The sequence below is a fragment of the Rattus rattus genome, chromosome 5 (assembly GCF_011064425.1).
Source record: "Rattus rattus isolate New Zealand chromosome 5, Rrattus_CSIRO_v1, whole genome shotgun sequence".
Taxonomy (NCBI): Eukaryota; Metazoa; Chordata; class Mammalia; order Rodentia; family Muridae; genus Rattus; species Rattus rattus.
Window position 1 is genome coordinate 89741481 of NC_046158.1, and position 26024 is coordinate 89767504.

Consider the following 26024-nt stretch of genomic DNA (forward strand, 5'->3'; position numbering starts at 1 on the left):
GACATGTCAGCCTTCCAATTTTAAACTTAAATATAGTATTAAAAAGTACACAAATTAAGATGTGAAAAAAATTCATGAGAAATAAATTGTCCCCTGACAATTAAGGAAAGGAAAAAGAAAAAAGAATTGAGACAGAAAGGTTGAGAAGATTTTAAGAATAATTTATTCAAACTAGTATATGACTTCGTACTATTTAGAATTAAGTAGCATCCATCGTGTCTAGGAATATATAAATATTCAGTGACATAATTCAGTGGCTAAGTCTATAGTTCAAGGAAAGACATAATGCTTTCAGCCTGTAGGTTCTCTAATTATTCGATGAAGCATGTTTTATCACTCATTTTATTAGATTTAATTCAATTTTGTCTATTTATACTTAGTCGAAAATAGATTTGTTCCTGGGAATTTTGTGTTTATTCCTGTAAGATGCCAAGACATTGTCATTTTGAGCTTATACTTGTCAAATATAGAGGCTCTAATATTAACTCAGGTATTCATTGAAGAAAATTATTTCTGATTCCATAAAGAACAGGTAGTTTTAAGTGTTGTAAAGCATAAGAGAATATTTGGTACTAATGTTTTTCAACAGTATATTAATTTATATACATTTACATATTGTTTTGAAGATGTATATTTCAGATGTATAATTTTTGAACATTCCCTGATTAGAAAAGTATAACAACATAGGAAAGCTATTTTAAACTTAAGTAGATACAATACTTAGACATAATTTGTATTTTTCTCTGCTTATTTAACTCTGAACATTAAGTTATTGTTTCTATTTCAGGAATTGTTAGTTCCGCTGTGTCTCTCTCAATCCATCAGAACGCCTTGTAGTAAATGGAAGAAGCAAACCAGACTGTGGTGTCTGAGTTTATTTTTCAGGGACTTTGTGCTTCAAAGGAACTACAGATCTTCCTCCTACTGCCATTTTCCACACTCTACCTGATGGCTGTGGTAGGCAACCTCTTTATTGTGATATTGATCATCATTGATCATCATCTCCATTCTCCCATGTACTTTCTGTTAGCTAATCTATCATTTATTGACTTCTGCCTTTCCTCAGTAACCACACCCAAACTGATAACTGACCTCCTAAAAGATAATAAAACCATTTCCTTTGGGGGCTGCATGAGCCAGATCCTCTGTGTTCACTTCTTTGGAGGAGGTGAGATGGTACTTCTTGTAACAATGGCCTATGACCGCTATGTGGCCATCTGCAGGCCACTACACTACAGCAGTATCATGGACAGACAGAAGTGCATCTGGCTTGTTTTGATATCATGGATCATTGGCTTCATACATGCCATGAGTCAGCTGATCCTGGTTTTGGAACTACCTTTCTGTGGACCTAGACTGGTAGACAGCTTTTTCTGTGATATTCCTTTGGTGATGAAATTAGCCTGCATGAATACTGATACCCTGGAAATACTAATAAATGCTGATAGTGGTGTTTTAGCAACAACTTGTTTCATCCTCTTGCTCATATCCTATACTTACATTCTATTAACTGTTAAACTTTACTCTAAAGATGGCTCATCAAAGGCACTATCCACATGCACATCCCATATCATAGTAGTTCTGCTGTTCTTTGGGCCAGTCATTTTCATCTATCTGTGGCCAGTTAGCATCACTTGGGTTGACAAGTTTCTTGCGGTATTTTACTCAGTCATCACACCTCTCCTGAATCCTGCCATCTATACACTGAGAAATAAAGATATTAAAAATGCCATAAAGAAGCTGATAAATCACATGTGAATTCTGGTTTAGACATCTTACATAATCAGAATTTACTTTTCATACACCATTTTATCCACATTTTTTGTGAAAACTGAATTATATACTAACTCATTTTGGAAATCTATGAATTATAATTAGTATATAGTTATGAAAATAGGCATTAGAAAAATACATTTGAAATTATAATACTAATATTTTTATCCATTTGAATGAGTAATAACTCTGCATAGTATACCTGTATATACTGAGGATTAGCAGATGGTAAAAATGTTCCAAAGATAATGATCATGTTACTACACATTATCTGTGTTCCCAGCGTTGGGAATTCAATTTAATCAGATTTTAAAAAATTGGCTTTGAACTTCTTCTCAATACTACCATCCTTTAAAATATGGCATTATATGCCAGTATACCAATCCTAATTCTATTTTTGCCACTGACGATATTGAAGATATTTGTGAAGTCTGGATATGTGTGAGAAATCAAATCATAATGCTAATTGCCTCATATTGACCTAATCCCTGTCAGTTTTCCAGTGTTATCTACTCATATGAATTCAGAATTTTTTAATTCATTCCTTCACAAAGAAGACAATTTGCATATATTTTAATATATTTTTCTCAGTTCAAAAATTATTTGTCTAATTTTTATTTTATATTGACAGTGAAATGTCATAATTGCCAAGGCCAGTTAAGTAAATTTTATATACTCTTGATAATATGATAGAAATGATATTTCATGTACTGTGTCATTTGCTGGATATAACTATACATATAGGTGTTTACAATACTTCGAGTTTTAGTTTATTGCTAAATAGATATGAAAACCATAATTTCATGAGTATAATGCTCTAATATTTCATGTGATATGGTTAAAATCAATCTGTATGTATATTTCAGTAAATTAAAGCAGTTGCTATAACAAAAATTATCTAACAAAATACACACAAATACCTGTTTTTCCAAAATCGTATTAAAGGTAAGTATGATTCATTTCTATACACAAACCTTCCTGCATATATATGTGTAGTTTTTGATCTTTTTGAGAAAAAATTATCTCCATTGTAATTATAAATTTAACTATCAATACTTTTATATCACCATATTTTTATTAAATATGTTCTTTAATAATATCTGCAATAGTTGAGCATATCTTATTTTTGTCTATGATTTTATATTTTCTTCCCAACTATTATCCCTTTCCCTGGACACACACACATACACACACATACACGGACACAAGGTTCTTTGTACATTTATGCATTTTTGATTTATTCATATGTTTTTTTTTATTTTCATCTGTTGCTCACAGTTCAACAAGAAGTTGTAGTAGTACATAGGAACTCTCTGGTCTGTGATTGACTGTTGACTTTTTTGTTATGCAGAGGCCATGGCTGGCAGCCTTGGGATCATGACTGCATTTTTTGTGACATGCCCACAGATTGTACTTCATAACTCTTGCATTCTTTTTGTTCCCTTCCACATTCCCAATTCTAAAATGACCTATTATTGCCTGTGTAGTTTTTAAGTCTTAGTTAAATGGCTTATTCCTGGACAGATCACGCCAAGCCAGCACAGTCCTTAGGAGAGAGGTCCTTTATTGAAAGAGGGGAAAAAGAGAGATGAGTCAGGGACCTTGTCCTTGTCCAGCTGTGACATAGGTAACACAGGTAGAGACACACAGAGGTGATACAGGTGAGGTATGGGCAGAGAGTGTGCAGAGGAAGCCATGGCAACAGACACAGGAGGGTCTTTGTCACCTAGGGGTGTCATCGTCACTGGATTCAGAACCTGGTTGTAAACAACTTCTGATATTAACACTAAGGGTATATATTACACTTAAATTTTAGCAATTCAGTAACGCTACTTGTATAAAATGTGTGTTTCAAGAAGAAGCCCAATGGAGACTTATTATTTATTATTATTTTTATGGCTCAGCACATAAAGGAACTTCCTGTCAAACAAGAAGGTATGAGTTCCAAACCCCAAATCTTTGTGCTTTTTGCCTCTCTGTGGTTCAAGTTCCTCTAACTGGGCTGCTTTTTCTGGCCTCAGAGGGCAAGGATACCCCCAGCCCTGAAGAGACTTGATATGCCGTGGTGGGGTTATATCCAGGGGGGCCTCCACCCTCTCAAAGCAGAAGGGTATGGGGAATTGGGGAGGGACTGTGAGGGGGTCATAGAGAGGTGAGACAGCGATCATGATATAAAATGAATAAATAAATAATGGAACAAGAAAAACAAGCAAACAGGACATGACAGTAATAAAATAATAAGGTTCACTAATTCATTACTTAGAAATAAACTTACAAAGCAAAGATCTGAATTTTTCCAACATGCCAAACATGTTGAGTGAAGGAAAGGATAATATATTTAACAAATGAAGAATGAATTTCACCATGTCCCTTCAACATGAAAATCAACTCTGTGAACGAGCCTGCCGGTCCAAGTCAACATGAAACAGGAATTGGGGAAGTGAGGATGAAAAGACACAGAGACAAGGAATGGAGCCAAAGCCTGATCCTGGTCAAGACTTGAAGTTTATTTCTGCAGCTATAGCTTAAAATCACTTCAGCAAACAAAGCTCTTCTTGAGAAAGTTTCTCTACAGACTATGTTTATAGATAAGAGGTCCTCTTGGCTGCACACAGCTCTCTGACCTTGGCTACACAGACTGCTCTCTGGCCTTAGCTACACACACTGCTCTATGGCAGTACTCTGGCTCTCCACAGTTCCAAACAGATCAAAGGCCTTATTATAATACCTGAAACTTTGAAATAACTGAAGATGAAAAGATCATGGGAACTTCAATTATAGGCATATATACTTTCTGAATAGTAACCTAAAACCCCAGGAAATGGTAAAAAGAATTGAAAAATGGGATTGCATGCAATTAAAAACTTCTACAAACCATAGGCAACAACTTACAAAGTGAAGAGATAGCTACAGAATGAGGGGAAAATCTCTGCCATTTCTCCCAACAATAAGTCCCGGAACCCTGGAGCTGGAACTGACCTGATTGCTTCCTTCATGAGAAAGAGCTTTTGTGATACCAGATGACCGACTACTTCATGGTACCTGAAATAACACTAATGAATTCTCTGTATGCTCTCACACTGTGGTAAAAATGCTAACAATAGTGCAAGAGATTTAATGCCATTAGGAGTTGGCATAAGAAAATACAATTTTAATGTAGAAAAAAAGACATGAGCTAAAGAAAATTAATCTCAGGAAAAAGAAAGGGATGCCAAAACTGCAGGAACATGAAGGGTGATAGAGGGCAAATATGATCAAAGTATATCAGATGCATACAGTAAAATGTGACATAAAACTCACTGTGCAATTTACATTAATAAAAACTTAAGGGGTTGGGAATTTAGCTCAGTGGTAGAGCGCTTGCCTAGCAACTGCAAGGTCCTGGGTTTGGTCCCCAGCTCCGAAAAAAAGAAAAAAAACTTAATTCATCAAGCAAGTGCTAAACAGCAAATTGCCTCAATGTCACCTCTTCAATCACTATAAAATATTATTTAGATATTTAGAAAATGCTAATTATAGAAGAGTTATTATCCTATAGAGGGCAAAATTATAAAATGTGAAAAAAGTTTAAATGACTTTGGATCTGTTTATGTATACTAAGAAGTCCATGGATAAAATTATGCTTAGTGGGACTTGTTGAAAGCATGGAAAGAACTAAAATGATATATTTATAAAGAAGAAAATATATGAAGCTTATGAGAAACCAGGACAATATAGCTTTTTTTTCTTTGAAAAATAAATTAAGTTTTATTTAGCCACAGTGGATTAATACAAATATTAACATTTCTAAATTATTGATCTAAGAAACATCATTTCTTCTGTCTTTGTTAAAATATTTAGAGATACTTATATGTCCATTTTACATTTCTTTTTTCTTCTCTTTTCATGTTTGATATTATCATAGATTTCTTCTTTGTCTTTCCTACCTCTAATCTCTTTCATTTTGCCACCCCCACCAGTCTCCTTTGAATTCATGGCATCTTTTTCCATTAATTGTTACATCATGAGTATATATATATATATTAAACACTGTCTGCTCAGTCCATATAATGTTACTTATATATGCATTTTCAGAGCTGATCTTTTGATTTTGGACAATAAATAGATGTGCTCTTCCTTGGGAAGAACACCTTTCCCACTTGCAGCCCTCCTCAGTTTCTAGTTCTTTTTGTAGGCATGAGGCCTCATGGGCTTTTTGCTATCCACTTTGGAATGCCCTTTGGTATCATCCTTGTTCGTCTCACATTTGAGCAGTCATGTTCATGAAACTATATATGTGCCAGAGCATCAGAGAGTTTGCTTTAAGAGTGTATATTCTTCTATGACCGGAATCTCACCTTTTGTTCTGGCTTGTATTGTTGTATTAAACAATAGGTTAAACAATGCACACTATATCTGTAGTTCTTTAATTATGTATCCCTGAAATCTGTATCCATTCTTTTTCTATAATGTGTTTAGGTTTAGCTTAAAGTAGTACATTTATGATGATAATTTTGCTCTGCATGCACACGTGCATGAATACATACATATACCCTCACACCCTTACTTTTTCTCTTCTGACTTTTGTCTTGAGCTTTCATTCATCTGTACAAGCCAATTGCAGACATGACAATATATTATTCTCAAGTACTTTATATTTCTAATATTTTGTAAACCACTTATCAACCTGTTACCAAGACAACTGATCAAGATCTTTGCCAGAAAATAAAGTTTTGCTCTTTGAACCAAAGGGTTCTGGTACACTAAATACCAGAGTTTGTAAAGAAATAGATTCACGCTAAATTTAGTTTTTCTATCATCCCATCGCAATGAACCATGTCTTTAAAAAAAGATCTTAAAGAATAGCTTTACCTGTGATGGGATTCATCAAAGAAGCCAAGATAATGTTTTGCAGGACAGTGAAAGCCCCTATGGGCATACATATTAAATGGACAGTTAACAGTACACTATTTTACTTGGTTTCTATTTATTTCTATATATTTCTTAGTGTTGGGTATGAACATAATTTAATAGATGCCAAACAGGTATTATCAATGATTTTAATAAGTCAAATACTTCATTGTACATCAAATCTCAAAAAGAAAATACTGAAATTTAAGAATAAATTGAAATTTTTATTTCATCCCAATACAAGAAGTTGTAAAGATGGCCTAGTGGGTATAGTGGGTATAGTGGCTTAGTGGGTTTTCAAAAATCAAGTTTCTAGATTTGTACATGATTAGAAACATGTTTTTTTAAAAATAGCCACACAGTGTCTCTTATCAGATAGAACAGTCAATTTGCCAATAATCAATTCTGCATCTGTTAATTGTTGACTCTTGGGAATAACAATATTTATAGAAAGCACTGTTTCTATAAAAAATCAATAATGATGTAGGTATTGAACTTTATGCCCAGTTGTATTAATTGGTTACATTCCTGATAATAAATACCCTTGTGCCTTTAGCTGTAATGTTGAGTGATGGATTAGAGAAAGAGTAAGTCTCCCTGTATTTCTCATCCCTAGAAGATGCTGAGGGTAGAATCTATGCTTACACAGGTAGGGTAAACACTGTTCTCTAACCTTCTGGTTTCAGACTACATTCTCCTCACCTTGTTCTGTGCTTTTGTTCTTCACACTTTTCTTCTTTTCATCCTTATGTTTCAATCTCAGCTCAACTCACTCAAGTTCATTTGTGGCTTTTGGTTTCTTTCCTCACATCTGAAACTGTGTGGAAAGAAACTCAAATGTCTTCAAAGCAGATATATATATATATATATATATATATATATATATACATATATATATTAACTTGGATATATTTTAAATTTGAAAAACTACTAAATGTAGAACAACTCATATTGGTAAGAATAAATTGAACTTGTTATTTTGTACCAATACCAGACGTTGTAAAGATGGCTTAGTGGATAAAGGAGCTTCCAAATATCAAGGTTCTAGATTTGTATGTGATTAGAAATATGTTTTGAAAAATAGACAATTTGTATCTATTTCTTGGTATTTTGGTAAAAATAAGCATTGCTTAAATAAAACAAGTCTGGGGCATTTTCTAAACAATAATAGTTTTCTGTTCTCTGTCCTACTCCTCATTATTTATTTCTTCAAATTTCATGCTTCACATTTTGGGTTAATCCATCATATTTATACTACTTTTCAGGAATTATGCAGTTAATCCATAGTCTTCTGTGAATTGATATACTTGTAAGTTGGAACTTGCTTTATTCTATTACTACAGTTTGGTCTACTATTTTAAACAGGATTTCAAATGTATCAGAAAATATTTTAATAGAATGTATATGCTGTCTAAGTACTTTTTATGTCTTTTTGTATATTTCTAACTTAGTTTAAATATTCTTCTTGCATATAATAGTACTTCTTTGTCTTGATTTAGAGACAGTCATGTAATTTGACAATTGATTACTAGAAATTTAGTTCTTTGCTTCAAATAACATTCCCTGAATTAGACTCTTGTCTACTTCATAACATACTGCTAATATATAGCTCCGACAGTCTTTTCTTTACTCTTTTATCTCTGTATTTTACTAAAAATCAGAAGTTGGCAACTTTAAAATTCTATTCATATCATCTTGGATACATTATTTATAAATGCTTCCTTTTATTTTTATAATTATGTACGTCAGTTTAAATTTAGTAATTTGTGTGTTCTATCCATTTTCTATAATAAGTGTGTTAAAACTCTCTGCTGTTTCATCAAAATTTTATACAATATGCTATAGAACTTCAAAATGTTTCTTAAGAAATACAACCAAGAATTAAGTAGGAAAATCACATTGACAGCATGATCTTCAAATAGCTTCACAAATGTCGTGTAGATTCACATAAACACAAGAAAGAAAGGAGACAAGAGCATCATTCATTGTGGTCAAGATAAACTTGAGGAGTAGAAGGAAAAAATGACAATAGTGATCTAAAGGAAGAATTGATTTAGGAATTATTAGAAAGTAAATATATAAAAACATAGCAACACTTTAGAAAAGCATTTATGATATACAATAAAGGTTGTTTCACTTAAAATTAATACCCCTCTGCTCACATTCTGAGGAAACAGATTTTATTTTGAAAAGTTAGAAGGGCACACAGCTGACAGATGTCAGAAAGCCACAGGTAGAAACATATAGAAATCAGACCATGACTGAGAGCATGAAATTCTGCAGTAATGCCAAGAAAACTAAGATTAATATGACAATTGCCTAAGATGTTGAGATTTATAATTATTTTCTCTAAAATAAAGCAATGAAAGTATCACAGTAGATAAATAAACTTGCTCAAGCCCTTACAAAGGAGGAGTTGGAGAGAAAGGAGGAGTTGGAGTTGGACTAGTTAGTGCATAGAGTTCCAGAGCCTTACTTATTTTTGTGTTTGTTTATTTGCTTTGCATTTTGACATAAGGTCCCTTGTAGACAATTCTGGCCTCAAACTCACTATCTATTCCTGAATTACATTCAATTGGTGATCCTCTTCTGTTGCCCATACCGAAGTGCTACCACCCCCAGCATCTAGATTTATATTTTAAATGCAATAATAGAAACAGATTTCGCTGTGTTAGCAGTTTAAGGAAAATAAAAACTGAATATAGCTTAGTCAATTGATTATATGCTTGAGAAAGATCTACAGCATATGATTAAAAGGATTGCTCTTCAAGAACGCAGTGTGATACTTAGGAAAATGGATTACCATATCCTTTTGTTATGAATCCAAGTCCTAATTCTGACACTTTATTCCTCTAAAATTCACTTTCTCCATGAATAAAATGGATCTAAAAAAATAGCTCTGGGAATTGTGTAAAATTTAAGTAAGATAGTATACTGAACAGATAGTATCCCTTTGCAGAATAGTTGTTTAATAGAAGCCATATGTAAGCATTATATGCATAGGCATTGCTTATCATATTTTACTTCCATATGCATATCCTATCTTTGTAAGAAGGAATCATTTGACATCTGTTTTATTTGGAATTCGTTGTGAATGACTTCTGTGTATCTTACCTCCACAGTAAGTTGTGCAAACAAAAACAAAACACATGCCAGATACATTGGATGAAATTTTCAGTTTGTTAAGAAAATAATGATGTCCATAAAGGAGTAAGAAATACAGCTAGGAATAATTTTCAAGTTACTGTGAAAGCTTTGATGTGAAAATACCATTTTCACATAATTGTGACCTGAGTGCAAATAATCACAGTAACAGCGCCAAGAGAAACATAAAGACATCTTTGAAAGTCAGAGCAAGGCAAAACAAAACACAAAATACCTGGTTATAAAAAACAAAAAATAAACAAGAAAAGTAGCCCATTTGCATCCATTTAATATCTAACAACTTCCTTTTCTTTATGTATTTAATAATATACCATCATGATTATGAAACGATTTTGTATCTCAGGAGCCTTGAACCCATGATTCTCCAGCCTCCACAACAACACACGGGAACTAAAGAAATATGCTGCATTATACTGCTAGCTTCCATCTCTTACATGATTTCTTGATCACTCTTCTTCCTTTTCCTATAGTTTTTCCTGTATTTCTGACTTTGATACATACAATAAACAATCAATAGGTATCCACTATACTATTTTCAATGACAATTTTATCATTTTCTATCAACAGTTCCATTGAAATTTTCTTGACTGTTCTAGTCAATGGATCCAATAAATGAAACTGTCGTTTTTGAATTTGTGTTGCTGGGACTCTCCAGTTCCTGGAAAAGTACAATTTTTCTCATGTCCTCCTTCTCTTTTCTCTATGTAAGCATCATCCTGGGAAACCTTTTCGTTATCTTTTTGGTAGTTACTGACTCCCATTTACAGTCTCCTATGTATTTTCTTCTGGCCAATCTCTCTCTCATTGATGTTGGACTTTCCTCTACCACAGTGCCCAAGATGATCTCAGATCTTCTGAAAGAGCACAAAGTCATTTCTTTCCACAGTTGCATGACTCAGATATGCTCTATCCACATTATGGGAGGAGTGGAGATGGTGCTGCTCATAGCTATGGCGTTTGACAGGTACATAGCCATCTGTAAGCCTCTGCGCTATTTGAGCATCATGAGCCCTAGAATATGCATTTCATTTGTAATTGCTGGCTGGGTCACTGGAGTGATTCATGCCCTGTCACAGTTCTCTTTTGTTGTAAACCTCTCCTTTTGTGGTCCTAACAAACTGGACAGCTTTTACTGTGACTTCCCTCGAATCATACAACTCGCCTGCACAGATGGAGACAAGTTTGAGTTTGTTGTTGCTGCCAACAGTGGCTTCATGACCATGGGGACCTTCTTCTTGCTTCTCCTCTCCTATGTCTTCATTTTGGTCACAGTCTGGCAAAGGTCCTCAGGGGACTTGTCAAAAGCTTTTGTCACTCTGTCAGCTCACATCACTGTGGTTGTTCTGTTTTTTACTCCATGCATGTTTCTCTATGTGTGGCCTTTCCCTACATCATCGATTGACAAATACCTGTTCATTGTTGACTTTGCTGTCACCCCTGCTCTTAATCCTATCATCTATACACTAAGGAACAAAGATATGAAAAATGCAATAAAAAAACTGAGCAAGCAGAGATGTTACATCAGAATTTTCTGACCAGATTTGTCATTAGAGTTTGTTTATGACTACAGAAATCTGTATTTGCTTGGTTATTTAACAGCTTCGGTTAACATGTTGTTCAGGCCAGGCTCAGCATTAAATCTACCTCACTGGACAAATATATATTATTTTTGCAGGCTGCTTACTAATGGTTTTTAAAACTGCGGGAAACAGGAAACATCACAATGTGAGTGAGATATTATAAAAAGATAGAAGCTCTCTTAAGGAATAATATTTTGAACTTTGTGTCATAGTCCTTTTGACATAAGAAATAATATAATAACATTCCTTCTGTTTCTCATATTCTTTACAAAATAAAAACCTGTTCATTTATTCTGTCAAATGTCATATGCAATCATTAAATATGTAGAAAAAGTAGCTCTATTTCATTTCTTCCCTCAAAGCTCCTCCAAACAAAACCGGACACAATCTGATTATAGATACTTGGTTTGAAAACTGATGGTTAATGGCATAAATAAGAAAGGAGAAAAGAGAAAAGAAGAGTTAAGTGTTATGGTTACAAATAACTGAGTTCCAACCACAAGACAGTCAAGAAAAGACTACACTACTATTAATGGGAAATCATTGTGGAGATTGCTCAATGATTCTTAAACAAGATGAGCAAATGATGACTCAGAAACTCTGGTGTGTGTGTGTGTGTGTGTGTGTGTGTGTGTGTGTGTGTGTGTGTAATTAATATATAAAACAGATATCCATGCACACACATTTATTGCATTTCTGTTCACAATATCTAAGAAATTGATACTACCTAAGTACCTATCAAGTAATGAATGGAAATACCATCAAATGCAAAATGAAATATTACTAAGCCATAAGTAAAGAAAAATTCTCATTCATGCAAAAGTAGTTAAAACTGGAGATTTTATGTAGAATAAACCAGTTCTGTGAAAACAAGTTCTACATGATTTTATGCCCGTATGAAACTTTTTGAAGTTGATATCACAGAAATGCAAAGCAAAAAACAAAATGGTGATTTCTAGAGTCTGAGGTGAGTGGTGGTGGAAGGTGGAGATACCAAAGTTAGATTTGGACAGAATAGTAAGTTCCATTTTTTTTTTTTTACATTGGGGCTCTACAGAAAACAAGGATGTGCTTTATATTTTAAAAATTAGAAGCAAGTATTGCGAATGATTTAGCAATTATAAATCATAAATATTGAAGAAATAAACATTTATTTACTAAATTATTTGTTATCCCATAAATATTTATAATTTCTTGTTTTTTATATGTTACATCAACTTTCAAGGGAAACATCAAAGAAATTCTTGTCTTCAAATTGGAAATGGCTGGTGCTCAAATACCAAACCTGATTTGAAGAATTCAAATGTGATGGATAAATGAGTTTACTAGTGTTAACTTAGCAGGGTTGAATGACTTAAGTGAATATGCATTCAAAGAAATCACCACCCATGCCTATTAATGTCCTGTTTTATGTAGCTGTATTACTATACAGCACAAAGAAGAGATCAGAAACTAACACAGAACAATGACGTGCTAGGTGAATACCATCTTTCCTTTTACTAAAAAATCATCCAGAGTCCCCAAGACCAAAGTACAGGAGGCCTTGCTTCACTGTAATCTCATACATAGAATCAATGCACAGAACTGAAAACACATAGTAGTCTGATGAAAATGCTGTCACCTTTGAAATGTAATTGAAAATAATGCTTACATAAATCTTAGGAACAAAACAAAGAAGTATAATTGTTGATGTTCATATTAAAAGTGTTCATTCCCTCAAGTATCCAAAGAAATGTAAATTTCAAAAGAGATAATCACTATTTCCTTTATCAAAACTGCCAAGCTTAAAATAATATTCCATATATATGTGTGTGTGTATATATATATTAAAAAGAGATATATAGCTATATATGTATATCATATTATATATGTAAAACTTTACTGATCAGATATAAAAAAGAAATATTAATGACAATGCTTAATCTGAGATTTATATAAGATTAAGACATACAATGTACAAAATACTTAGGCATGTAAAGTCATATGTAAAAAAAGAAATATTAAAATGATTTCATCATGTTAATACCTCATCTAGTTCAACAGTTTCAGTACACTGTTATACTCATATTACTTATTTATGTGAGGAGATAAAGTATGCCTTTTACTGTACTTTGATAATTTTACATTTTTATTATTTCCCTTTATTAAGCAGATTTTCTCAAACAATAGAACATAAAAGCAGTTTCCCCTCCTTCTACTCCTTCCAGTTCTTCCTACCTCATCTTCTCCCATTCATATCTCTTTCTGTCTCTCACTAAAAAAGAACAGGCTTCTAAAAACTAGCAACAAAACAGAACAAAATAAAATAACAGAAACAACAAAAAACATCATATCGAAGTTGGAAAAGACAAGCCAATAGAAAAGTAAAAGATAGCAGGCACAAGAATTAGAGAGCAACTCATTGACATAGTCAAGAGTCCCATAAACGTGCTAAACTGAAATATGAATATATATCAGACCGATATCAGGCCCCGTGATGACTGTTCCAAACTCTGTGAGATCATATGAGCGTTGCTTAGTAGATTTAAAAGACCTTGTTCTCCTGGAGTCCTCCATACACTCTGTCTCTCCCATTCTTGCTTACTTTTCCCTGGGTTCCCTGAAATATGAGGGGAAGGATTTGATGGAAACATCTCATTTTAAGATGTGTGTTCTATGGATATAGTTCTCTCCTGAGAGACACAGCCAGAACATGTCAAATACAGAGGCGAATGCCAGAAGCAATCCACTGAACTGAGAATGGGACCCCTGTTGGAGGAATTAGAGAAGGGACTGAAAGAGCTTGAAGGGGCTTGAGACCCCATATGAACAACAATGCCAACCAACCAGAGCTTCCAGGGACTAAGCCACTACCCAAAGACTATACATGATCTGACCTCGGGCTCCAACTGCATAGGTAGCAGTGAATAGCCTTGTTAAGGCACCAGTGGAAGGGGAAGCTCTTGGACCTGCCAAGATTGGACCCCCAGTGTAGGGGATTGTTGGGGGGATGGGGGATGGAGGGAACACCTTATAGAAGGGGAAGGGGAGTGGTTAGGGGTCTGGTGGACAGGAAACCGGGAAAGGGAATAACATTTGAAATGTAAATAAGAAATACCCAATTTAATAAAAATGGGGAAAAAGATGTGTGTTCTAAGATTTCTCTTTGAGTGTACTGTCTGGAAGTTGGCCTGTATGCTTTTCCCCATCTGATGCAGCAAACGACTTCTCTGATTATAGCTAATTAAGGCACTGATCTATGAGTATAGCATAGGTCATTAAGAGGATGGTTACTTTCCACAGAACTGGGTTTCCATACTGACCTTCAAATGCCGTAAGATTTTAGTTGTCTCTCCACTTTCTGCCTCCCTCAATCCTAGCTTTTCTACACTTCATGTCTGATCTTCCAATTCTCATCCCTCCCCACATCCTCGATCCATTTGAGCTATAAAAATCTGTTCTATTCTGCCTTCAGAAGGAGATTAATTTTCCCCTCACTCCCCCCCCCAAGTCCCTTCCTATATGTCTATCCTCTCTTCATCTACAGATTGTAGCTTGGTTATCATGTATTTAATGGTTCATATATAGATATAAAAATATACACATGGAAGGACCTATTGTTCCAGCTGCATGTGTAGCAGCGGACTGCATTTTGAAAGGAGTAGGTATGTTTCCAATGAATGTCTGCTGGTGTGGGAGGCTGGGATAAGGAAATGAGTTAAAGAAAGGAACACTGTGGGAGAAGATCTTGTGATATCTGGAGGAATGAGGTCAGAGCAGAAAGGGAAGGCACGGTAGGTTTTCTTGTGCAGAGCTGGAGATTGGAGGTGAGATCAGAGGGATCGGTTTTGGAGTTGCAGAAGAAGGGCTGGGAATCTACTATCAGCCTATGTGTTGCCCTCTTCTTTGGAAATTGTAAAGATTAGCGTGGCTCCCAGTCCACAGTTAGAGATATTTACAATTTAAAATGAAAAGACTCCAGACACAGGGCAGACAGCTTCTAACATGAGAGACTTGTGCTTTTATGTGCCACATATGTAAAAGAAACATTACTGTAGCTCAAAGCACACATTGAAACACACACAATAATAGTAGGAGACTTTAACACCACACTGGACAGATCATGGAAACAGAAAGTAAACAGAGACACAGTCAAACTAATAGAGGTTATGAACCATATGGACTTAATAATTACCTACAGATAATTTCACCCTGTAGGTTGATACCATTATGTAGGTGAAGGCAGACAAGATAAAAGGAGTTCTGTCATTGGACAAGAAGGAAGGAAGGCTGGAACAGAGGCTTTAGAAGGGAGGGAGAAGCAGGGGAGAAGGAATCTGAGTGAGGAAGAGGAATAGGGAGAATATGGTGGCAGATGTTAAGATTCTTCTCTGTGCATAGATTACAGGTTGTTATGACTATTTTTAAGGGATGGGTGTATACAGGATTTTGTCCTGTCCAGATGGGAAAATTATATCTTCTTTTTTCCTTCCATTTTAATTAAATTGGGTATTTCTTATTTACATTTCAAACATTATTCCATTTCCCTGTTTCCAGACCATCAGCCCTCTAACCCCTCCCATTCCCCTCCTATATGGGAGTTCCCTTCCCCATCCACCACCCATTACTGCCTCCCAACAATCCCGTACACTGAGGATCTAGCCCTGGCAGGACCAAGGGCTTCCCCTTCCACTGGTGCCCCTACCAGGCTATTCATTGCTACCTATGAATTTGCAGCCCAGGGTCAGTCCATGGGTAGTGGCTTAGTCCCTGGAAGCTCTGATTGGTTGGCATTGTTGTTTGTATGGGGTCTTAAGCCCCTTCAGCTCTTTCAGTCCTTTCTCTAATTCCTCCAACAGGGTCCCGTTCTCAGTTCAGTGGTTTACTGCTGGCATTTGCCTCTGTATTTAAAATATTCTCACTGTGTCTCTCAGGAGAGATCTACATCCAGTTCTTGTCAGCCTGCACTTCTTAGTTTCATCCATCTTATCTAGTTTTGGTGGCTGTATATGTATGGGCCACATGTGGGACAGGCTCTGAATGGCCGTTCCTTCAGTCTCTGTCCTAAGCATTGCCTACATATCTCATCCTACGTGTATTTTTGTTCCCCCTTTAAAGGGGTGAAGCATCCACATTTTGGGCATCCTTCTTGAGTTTCATGTGGTCTGTTCATCTTAGGAAATTCAAGAATTTCGGCTAATGTCCACATATCAATGAGTGCATACCATGTGTGTTTTTCTCTGATTGGGTTACCTCACTCAGGATGATATTTTCTAGTTCATTCCACTTGTCTATGAATTTCATGAAGTCATTGTTTTTGATAGCTGAATAATATTCCATTGTGTAGATGGACTACATTTTCTGTATCCATTCTTCTGTGGAAGGGCATCTGGGTTCTTTGCAGCTTCTGGCTATTATAAATAAGGCTGCTATGAACATAGTAGAGCATGTGTCTTTGTTATATGTTGGGGCATCTTTTGAGTATATACCCAAGAAAGGTATAGCTTGGTCCTCAGCTAGTGCTATGTCCAATTTTCCGAGGAACCTCCAGACTAATTTTCAGAATGGTTGTACCAGTTTGCAACTGCACCAACAATGGAGGAGTGTTCCTGTTTCTCGTCAGCATCTGCTGTCACCTGAGTTTTGTATCTTAGCTATTCTGACTGGTGTGAGGTAAAATCTCAGGCATGTTTTGATTTGCATTTTCCTGATGACTAGAAATGTTGAACATTTCTTTAGGTGTTTCTCAGCCATTTGATATTCCTCAACTGTGAATTCTTTCTTTAGCTCTGCACCCCATTTTTAATAGGGTTATTTGTCTTTCTGAAGTCTAACTTCATGAGTTCTTTGTATATTTTGGATATTAATCATCTATCAGTTGTAGGATTGGTAAATATTTTTGTCAATCTGTTGGTTGCCATTTTGTCCTAATGACAGTGTCCTTTTCCTTACAGAAGTTTTGCAGTTTCTTGAGATCCCATTTGTCAATTCTTGATCTTAGAGCATAAGCCATTGTTGTTTTGTTCAGGAAATTTTCTCCAGTGCCCATGTGTTCGAGATTCTTCCCCACTTTTTCTTCTATTAGTTTGAGTGTATCTGGTTTGATGTGGAGGTCCTTGATCCACTTGGACTTAAGCTTTGTACAGGCTGATGAGAATGGATCAATCTGTATTCTTCTACATGATGACCTCCAGTTGAATCAGCATCATTTGTTGAAAACACTATCTTTTTTCCATTGGAAGGTTTTGGCTCCTTTGTCAAAAATCAAGTGACCATAGGTGTGTGGGTTCATTTCTGGGTCTTCAATTCTATGCCTCTGTTCTGTCTGCCTGTCTCTGTACCAATACCATACACTTTTTATCACTATTGCTCTTTAATACTGCTTGAGGTCAGGTATGGTGATTCCCCCAGAAGTCCATTTATTGTTGAGAATAGTTTTAGCTATCCTGGGTTTTTTGTTATTCCAGATGAATTTGCAAATTATTCTGTCTAATTCTGTGAAGAATAGAATTGAAATTCAATGGAGATTGCAATGAATCTGTAGACAGCTTTTGGGAAAATGTCCATTTTTGCTATATTAATCCTGTCAATCCATGAGCATGGGAGACCTTTCCATCTTCTGAGGTCTTCCTCAATTTCTTTCTTCAGAGACTTGAAGTCCTTATCATACAGATCTTTCACTTGCTTGGTTAAAGTCACACCGAGGTATTTTATATTATTTGGGACTATTATGAAGGGTGTCATTTTCCTAATTTCTTTCTCGGCTTGTTTACCTTTTATGTAAAGGAAGGCTACTGATTTGTTTGAGTTAATTTTATAACCAGTCACTTTGCTGAAGGTGTTTTTCAGGTTTAGTAGTTCTCTGGTGGAACTTTTGGGATCACTTAAATATACTATCATATCATCTGCAAATAGTGATATTTTGACTTCTTCCTGTCCAATCTGTATCACTTTGACCTCCTCTTGTTGTCTGATTGCTCTGGCTAGGATTTCGAGAACTATATTGAAAAAGTAGGGAGAGAGTGGGCAGTCTTGTCTAGTCCCTGATTTTAGTGGGATTGCTTCAAGTTTCTCTCCATTTAGTTTAATGTTAGCTACTGGCCTGCTGTATATGGCTTTTACTATGTTTAGGTATGGGCCTTGAATTCCTATTCTTTCCAGGACTTTTATTGTGAAGGGGTGTTGAATTTTGTCAAATGCTTTCTCAGCATCTAATGAAATGATCATGTGGTTTTGTTCTTTCAGTTTGTTTATATAATGGATTACGCTGATGATTTTCCTTATATTGAACCATTCCTGCATTCCTAGGATGAAGCCTACTTGACCATGATGGATGATCATTTTGATGTGTACTTGGATCTGATTTGCAAGAATTTTTTTGAGAATTTTTGCATCAATATTCATAAGGGAAATTGGTCAGAAGTTCTCTTTTTTGTTGGGTCTTTGTGTGGTTTAGCTATGAGAGTCATTGTGGCTTCATAGAAGGAATTCAGTAATGCTCTATCTGTTATAATTTTGTGGAATAGTTTCAACAGTGTTGGTATGAGGTCTTCTATGAAGGTCTGATAAAATTCTTCACTAAACCTATCTGGTCCTGTGCTCTTTAGGTGGGAGACTTTTAATGAATTGCTTCTATTCCTTTAGCATTTTTGGGATTGTTTAAATGGTTTATCTGTTCCTGATTTAACTTTGGTACCTGGTGTTTGTCTAGAAAATTGTCCATTTCCTCCAGATTTTCGAGTTTTGTTGAATATAGGCTTTTATAGTAGGATCTGATGATTTTTTAAATCCTCTGTTTCTGTTGTTATGTCTCACTTTTCATTTCTGATTTTGTTAATTTGGACACACTCTCTGTGTCCTCTCATTAGTCTGGCTAAGGGTTTATCTATCTTGTTGATTTTCTCAAAGAACCAATTTTTGGTTCTGTTGATTCTTTCTATGGTCCTTTTTGTTTCTACTTGGTTGATTTCAGCTCTGAGTTTGATTATTTCCTGCCTTCTACTCCTCCTAGGTGTACTTGCTTCTTTTTGTTCTAGAGCTTTTAGGTGTGCTGTCAAGCTGCTGACATATGCTCTTTCCTGTTTCTTTCTGCAGGCACTCAGAGCTATGAGTTTTCCTCTTAGCACAGCTTTCATTGTGTCCCGTAAGTTTGGGTATGTTGTACCTTCATTTTCATTAAATTCTAAGAAGTCTTTAATTTCTTCCTTGACCAAGTTATTATTGAGTAGATCATTGTTCAACTTCCATGTATATGTGGCCGTTCTTTCCGTATTGTTCTTATTGAAGACCAGCCTTCATCTGTGGTGGTCTGATAGGACACTTGGGATTATTTCTATCTTTCTGTATCTGTTGAGGCCTGTTTTGTGAGCTATTTTATGGTCAGTTTTAGAGAAGGTACCATGAAGTGGTGAGAAGGTATATCCCTTTGTTTTAGAATGGAATGTACTATAAATATCTGTTTAGTCCATTTGGTTCATAACTTCTGTTTGTTTGTGTCTTTTTTTAATGTTGGTTTCCATCATCTGTCCATTGATGAGAGTGGGGTGTTGAAATCTCCTACTATTATTGTGTGAGGTGCAATGTGTACTTTGAGTTTTAATAAGGTTTCTTTTATGTATGTAGGTGCCCTTATATTTGTAGCATAGATATTTAGGATTGTGAGTTTATCTTGGTGTATTATTCCTTTGATGAACATAAAGTGTCCTTCCTTATCTTTTTTGATGACTTTGAAAGACAATTTTATTTGATATTAAAATGGCCACTCCATCTTGATTCTTCAGAACATTTGATTGGAAAGTGCTTTTCTAGCCTTTTACTCAGAGGTAGTGTCTGTCTTTGTCTCTGAGGTCTGTTTCCTATAGGCAGCAAAATGCTGGGTCCTCTTTAAGTATCCAGTGTGTTAATCTGTGTCTTTTTATTGGGGGAATTGAGTCCATTGATGTTGAGAGATATTAAGGAATAGTGATAGTTGCTTCCTGTTATTTTCCTATTTGGAATTGGGATTATGTTTGTGTACTTTTCTTCTTTTGGTTTTGTTGCAAAAAGATTACTATCTTGCTTTTTCTAGGGTGTAGCTTGCCTCCTTGTGTTAGGCTTTGCTCTTTATTATCCTTTGAAGGGCTGGATTTGTAGAAATATATTGTGTATATTAGGTTTTGTCATAGAATATCTTGGTTTTTCCCTCCATGTTAATTGATAGTGTTGCTTGATACAGTAAACTTGGCTGGTATTTTTGTTCTCTTATGGTCTGTATGACATCAGTCCAGGATCATCGGGCTTTCACAGTCTCTGGTGAGAAGTCTGGTATAATTCTGATAGGTCTGCCTTTATGTCCTACTTGACCTTTCTACCTTACTGTTTTTAATATTCTTTCTTTGTTTTGTGCATTTAGTGTTTTGATTATTAAGTGATTGGAGAAGTTTCCTTTCTGGTCCAATCTATTTGGAGTCCTGTAGGCTTCATGTATGTTTATGGGCATCTCTTCTGTAGGTTAGGCAAGTTTTCCTCTATGATTTTGTTGAAGATATTTGCTGGCCCTTTAAGTTGGGAGTCTTCACTCTCTTCTATACCTATTATCCTTAGGTTTGATCTTCTCATTGTGTCCTGGATTTCCTGGATGTTTTGGGCTAGGAGCTTTTTTTGTTTTACATTATCTTTGACAGTTGTGTCAATGTTTTCTATGGGATCTTCTGCCCCTGAGATTCTCTCTTCCATCTCTTGTAATCTGTTACTGATGCTTATCTCTATGACTCCTGATCTCTTCCCTAGGTTTTCTATCTCCAAGGTTATCTCCCTTTGTGCTTTCTTTATTGTTTCTACTTCCATTTTTACATTTTTAACTCCTGGATGGTTTTGTTCATTTCCTTCTCCTGTTTGTTTTTTTTTTTTTTTCCAGTAGTTCTTTAAGGGATTTTTGTGTTTCCTCTTTAAGGGCTTCTAGTCATTTACTTGTATTGTCCTGTATTTCCTTAAAGGAGTTATTTTTGACCTTCTTAAAGTTCTCCATCATCATGATAAAATGTGATTTTAAATCTAGATCTTGCTTTTCTGGTGTGTTTGGATACCCAGTGTTTGATTTGGTGGGAGAATTGGGCTCTGATGATGCCAAGTAGTCTTGGTTTCTGTTGCTTGGGTTCCTGTCCCTGCCCCTTGCCATTAGGTGTCTCTAGTGTTAGCTTGTCTTGCTGTTCCTGATGGTGGCTTGACCCTCCTGTGGGCCTGTGTGTAAGGACTGCTGTAGACCTGTTTTCCTGTTTTCTTTCAGCCAGTTATGGGATCAAAGTGTTTAGCTTTTAGGCATGTAGTCGCTCCTGGTGGCTGGCTCTCAGCTCTCTGTGTGGGCCGGAACCACTTCTCCTAGTGCGCAGAGGGCACAGATGGCACAAGGCATTTTCCTCTTGAGTGGGGAATGTGGGTAGAAAGTAGTCTCACAGGAGTGTTTCAGAGGAGTGTCTGCCCCTCTGATGGTCTATCTCTCCCCTACCCCATGGAATTTGGGTGCAGGGAGCTGTTTTACTGGTTCAGTTCAGATCCCAGTGGAGATCTGGACCGTGGGGCTCCTGCAGCTTGACTGCTCCTATATTCCTGTGTTCCGAGGCACTATGCAGTTTCCTCTTGGGCCAGGGATGTGGGCAAAGGTGGGAAGAAGCGGCAGTCTCTCCTACGTTGCAGTATCTGGGTTGCCGCACTTCTGGGTGTTCAGCTTTCCCATGGGATTTGAGAGCAGAAAATTATAATTTATCAATTGCTTCAGTGATTACTGTGGTGTGCTTTTTCATGTGGCAACTTGAGTCCACAGTAAGAGAGCTGTGTGATAGGCAGTCTCTGTATGAAACTGGCATAGCAGCAACCCACCTGGAAAACTAGATGGGTAGAGAGATTGTTGTCAGGCTCAGAGAGTAGGTGTCTGCAGTGTGAGATGAGATGGAGCTTAGAGGGTGAGATGTTTTGCTGACTGAAATGAAAATACCCCTTAGATGCCATGTGTCAGCAATAGCATGGGATAAAAGAAACCATTTTTAATTTTTACCTCAACATCACCCTAAAACAAAAGAATACCTTCTCAGCACCTCATGGTACTTTGATTAATGATCCAAAATTGATCATTAATCAGGCACAAAACCAGCCTCAGCAGATACAAGAAGATTGAAATAATCCTATGCATCCTATCAGATCACCATGGATTAAGGCTGGTCTTCAACAACAGCAAAAACAACAGGAAGACCACATAAATAAGAAAGGTAAACTATGCTCTACTCAATGAAAACTTGATCAAGGTAGAAATAAGGAAATTAATGACAGTGAAGGCACAACATACCCAAACTTAGGGGACCCAGAGTTTTTTCCATAAAGAAATTGGAGAAAACATACACTAGCAGCTTAACGGCAAAGCCAGAAGCTCTTGAACAAAAAGAAGCAAATACACCCAAGAAGAGTAGAAGGCAGGAAATAATCAAACTCAGGGTTGAAATCGACCAAGTAAAAGCAAACAAACAAACAAACAAAAAACTATACAAAGAATCAACAAAACCAAGAGCTGGTTCTTTTACAAAATCAACAAGGTAGATAAATCTATAGTCAGGCTAACCACAGGGCACAAAGACAGTATCCAAATTAACAAAATCAGAAATGAAAATGGAGACATAATAACAGAACCTGAAGAAATTAAACAAAAATTATCAGATCTTATTACAAGGGACTATACTCAACAAAGCTAGAAAATCTACAGGAAATGGATGATTTTCTAGACAGAAACAAGTACCAAAGTTAAATCAGAATCAGATAAACCACTTAAACATTCCTATAACCCCTAAGGAAATAAAAAGGGCCATTTAAAGTTTCCCAACCAACCAACCAAACAAACAAACAAACAAAAAAAAAAAAAAAACAAAAAAAAAAAAAAACAAAACAAAAAAAAAAAAAAAAAACAAAAACCAGGACCAGATGGTTTGAGTGCAGAATTCTATTACACAAGACCTCTTAAAGTGTTTTTTCAAATAGAAGCAGAAGGAGCACTACCTAATATACTACCTAATAGTGAAGCCACTTACACTAATACTTAAAGTACACAAATACCCAACAAAGAAAGAAAATGTCAAACAAATTTCCCTCATGAAAACTGATGCAAAAATACTTAATAAAATTCTTGCAAACCAAATCTAAGAACACATCAGGTCAATCTTCACCATGATCAAGTAGGCTTCATCCCAGGGATGCAGGCGTGGTACAATATACGGAAGTCAATTACCATAATATAAACAAACTAAAAGAGAAAACACATGATCATCTCATTAGATGCTGAAAAGGCCTTTGATAAAATACAATACCCCTTCATGTTGAAAGTGTTGGAGAAAATAGGAATTAAAGGTTCAGACCTAAATAAAATAAAGCAATATACAGCAAGCTAATAGCCAACATCAAACTAAATAGAGAGAAACTTGAAGCAATCCCACTAAAATCAAGGACAAGACAAGGATATTCACTGTCCTTCTATATATTCAATATAGTACTTGATGTTCTAGCCAGAGTAATTTCTCACCAAAAGGATATCAAAGGGATATGAATTGGAAAGGAGGAAGTCAAGATATCATTATTTGCAGATGATAAGATAGTATCCATAAGTGTTCCCTCCCCCCCCAAAAAAAATCCATGAGAGAATGCCTACAGCTGATAAACAACTTTAGCAAAAAGGCTAAATACAAAAGTAAATAAAAAAAAAAATCAGTAGCTTTCCTCTACTCAAAGAATAAATGAGCTGTCAAAGAAATTAGGGAAACAACACACTTTACAAATGTCACAAAATATGGAATATCTTGGTGTAATACAAAACAAGCAAGTGAAAGATTTTTATGACTAGAACTTCAAGTCTTTGAAAAAAGAAATTGTAGAAGACCTCAGAAGATAGGAATATCTCCCATGTAAGGTTAACATAGTAAAAATGACCATCTTACCTAAAGCAATCTACTGATCCAATGCAATCCCCATCAAAATTCCAACTCAATTATTCACAGAGATAAAAAGAGTAATTTTCAAATTTACCTGTAACAACAACAACAACAACAAACAGGAAATCAAAAACCATTCTTAGCAATAAAAGAACTGCTAGAGGAATCACCATCCCTGACCTCAAACTATACTGCAGAGAATACTGATAAAAACGGAATGGTATTGGTACAGAGATGTGCAGGTAGATCAATGGAATAGAATTAAAGACCCACAAATGAACCCACACCCCTGTAGTCACTTGATCTTTGACAAAGAAGCCAAACCATCCAATGGAACAAGACAGCATTTTCAGCAAATGTAATTGGTTCAACTGGCAGTCAGCATGTAGAAGAATGCAAATTGACCCAGTCTTACTCCCTGTACACAGCTCAATTCTAAGCAGATCTAGAACCTCCACATAAAACCAGATAAGATGAAACTAACCAAAGAGAAAGTGGGAAAGAACCTTGAAAACATTTGCAAAGTGTTAAATTTCCTGAACAGAACACCAATGACTTAAGCTCTAAGATCAAGAATTGACAAATAGAACCTGATAAAATTGAACAGCTTCTGAAGTCAAAGGACACTGTCAATAGTACAAAATGGCAACCAACAGATTGGGAAAAGATCTTCACCAACCCTACATCTGATAGAGGGTTAATAGCCAAAATATACAAAGAACCCGAGAAGTTATACTACAGAGAACCACATTACCCAATTTTTAAAAAAAAAAAAAATGGGATATAGAGCTTAACAGAGACTTTCCGACTGAGGAATTTCAAATGGCTGAGAAGTACCTAAAAATGTTCAATATCCCAAGTCATCAGGGAAATGCAAATCAAAACAATTCTGAGATTCTACCTCACACCAGTCAGAATGACTAAGATTAAAAACTCAGGTGACAACAGATTCTGGGGAGGATGTGGAGAAAGAAGAACACTCCTCTATTGCTGATGAGATTGCAAGCTTGTCCAACCACTCTGGAAATCAGTCTGGAAGTTCCTCAGAAAATTGGACATTGCACTACATGAGGACTCAGCTATACCCCTCATGGGCATATACCCAAAAGATGCTCCAACATACGACAAAGACACACGCTCCACTATGTTCATAGAAACCTTATTTATAGTAGCCAGAAGCTGGAAAAAAACCAGATGTCCTTCAACAGAAGAATGGAAACAGAAAATGGGGTACATTTACACAATGGAGTACTACTCAGCTATTCAAAACAATGAAATTCATAGGCAAATGGATGGAATTTGAAAATAACATCCTGAGTTAACCCAGTCACAAAAGAACACACATGGTATGCACTTACTGGTAAGTGAATATTAGCCAAAAAGAAGCTCAGAATATCCATGATACAACTCATAGATCATATGAAACCTAAGAAGAAAGAAGATCATACCAAAGTGTTTATGCTACAGTCCTATTCAGTAGTGGGAAAAAAATAATCTCTGGGACAAAGAGAGAGAGAGGGATCTGGGAGGTAGGGAGGAGGGGATCTGAAAAGGGTGGCTCTCCTGATAAGGGAGGATATGCAAGAGAAGTACAGAAGTACAGAGGTTCAGGAATTTGAAAGTAGGTGCAGGGGACTGGAAACTGGGAGTAGCCACTAGATAGTTCCAGATGCCAGGGACCTAAGAGGTTCCC

General features: G+C 35.9%; 2 protein-coding genes across 2 annotated transcripts; both read left to right on the forward strand.

Annotated features, from left to right (window-relative positions):
• Nucleotides 1-596: 596 nt before the first annotated feature.
• LOC116900545 (olfactory receptor 4K3-like) lies at nucleotides 597-1758 on the forward strand. Its single transcript, XM_032902272.1, has one exon. The coding sequence runs from the start codon at nucleotides 841-843 to the stop codon at nucleotides 1756-1758; it is 918 nt and encodes a 305-aa protein (XP_032758163.1). The 5' UTR covers nucleotides 597-840.
• An 8669-nt stretch (nucleotides 1759-10427) lies between these two features.
• Nucleotides 10428-11363, forward strand: LOC116900546 (olfactory receptor 4F21-like). The gene has a single exon (XM_032902273.1). The coding sequence runs from the start codon at nucleotides 10428-10430 to the stop codon at nucleotides 11361-11363; it is 936 nt and encodes a 311-aa protein (XP_032758164.1).
• Nucleotides 11364-26024: the final 14661 nt, after the last annotated feature.

Bases quoted from the DNA above. Each gene is read 5' to 3' on its own strand.
- LOC116900545 (XM_032902272.1), top strand. From the start codon at position 841: ATGGAAGAAGCAAACCAGACTGTGGTGTCTGAGTTTATTTTTCAGGGA.
- LOC116900546 (XM_032902273.1), top strand. From the start codon at position 10,428: ATGGATCCAATAAATGAAACTGTCGTTTTTGAATTTGTGTTGCTGGGA.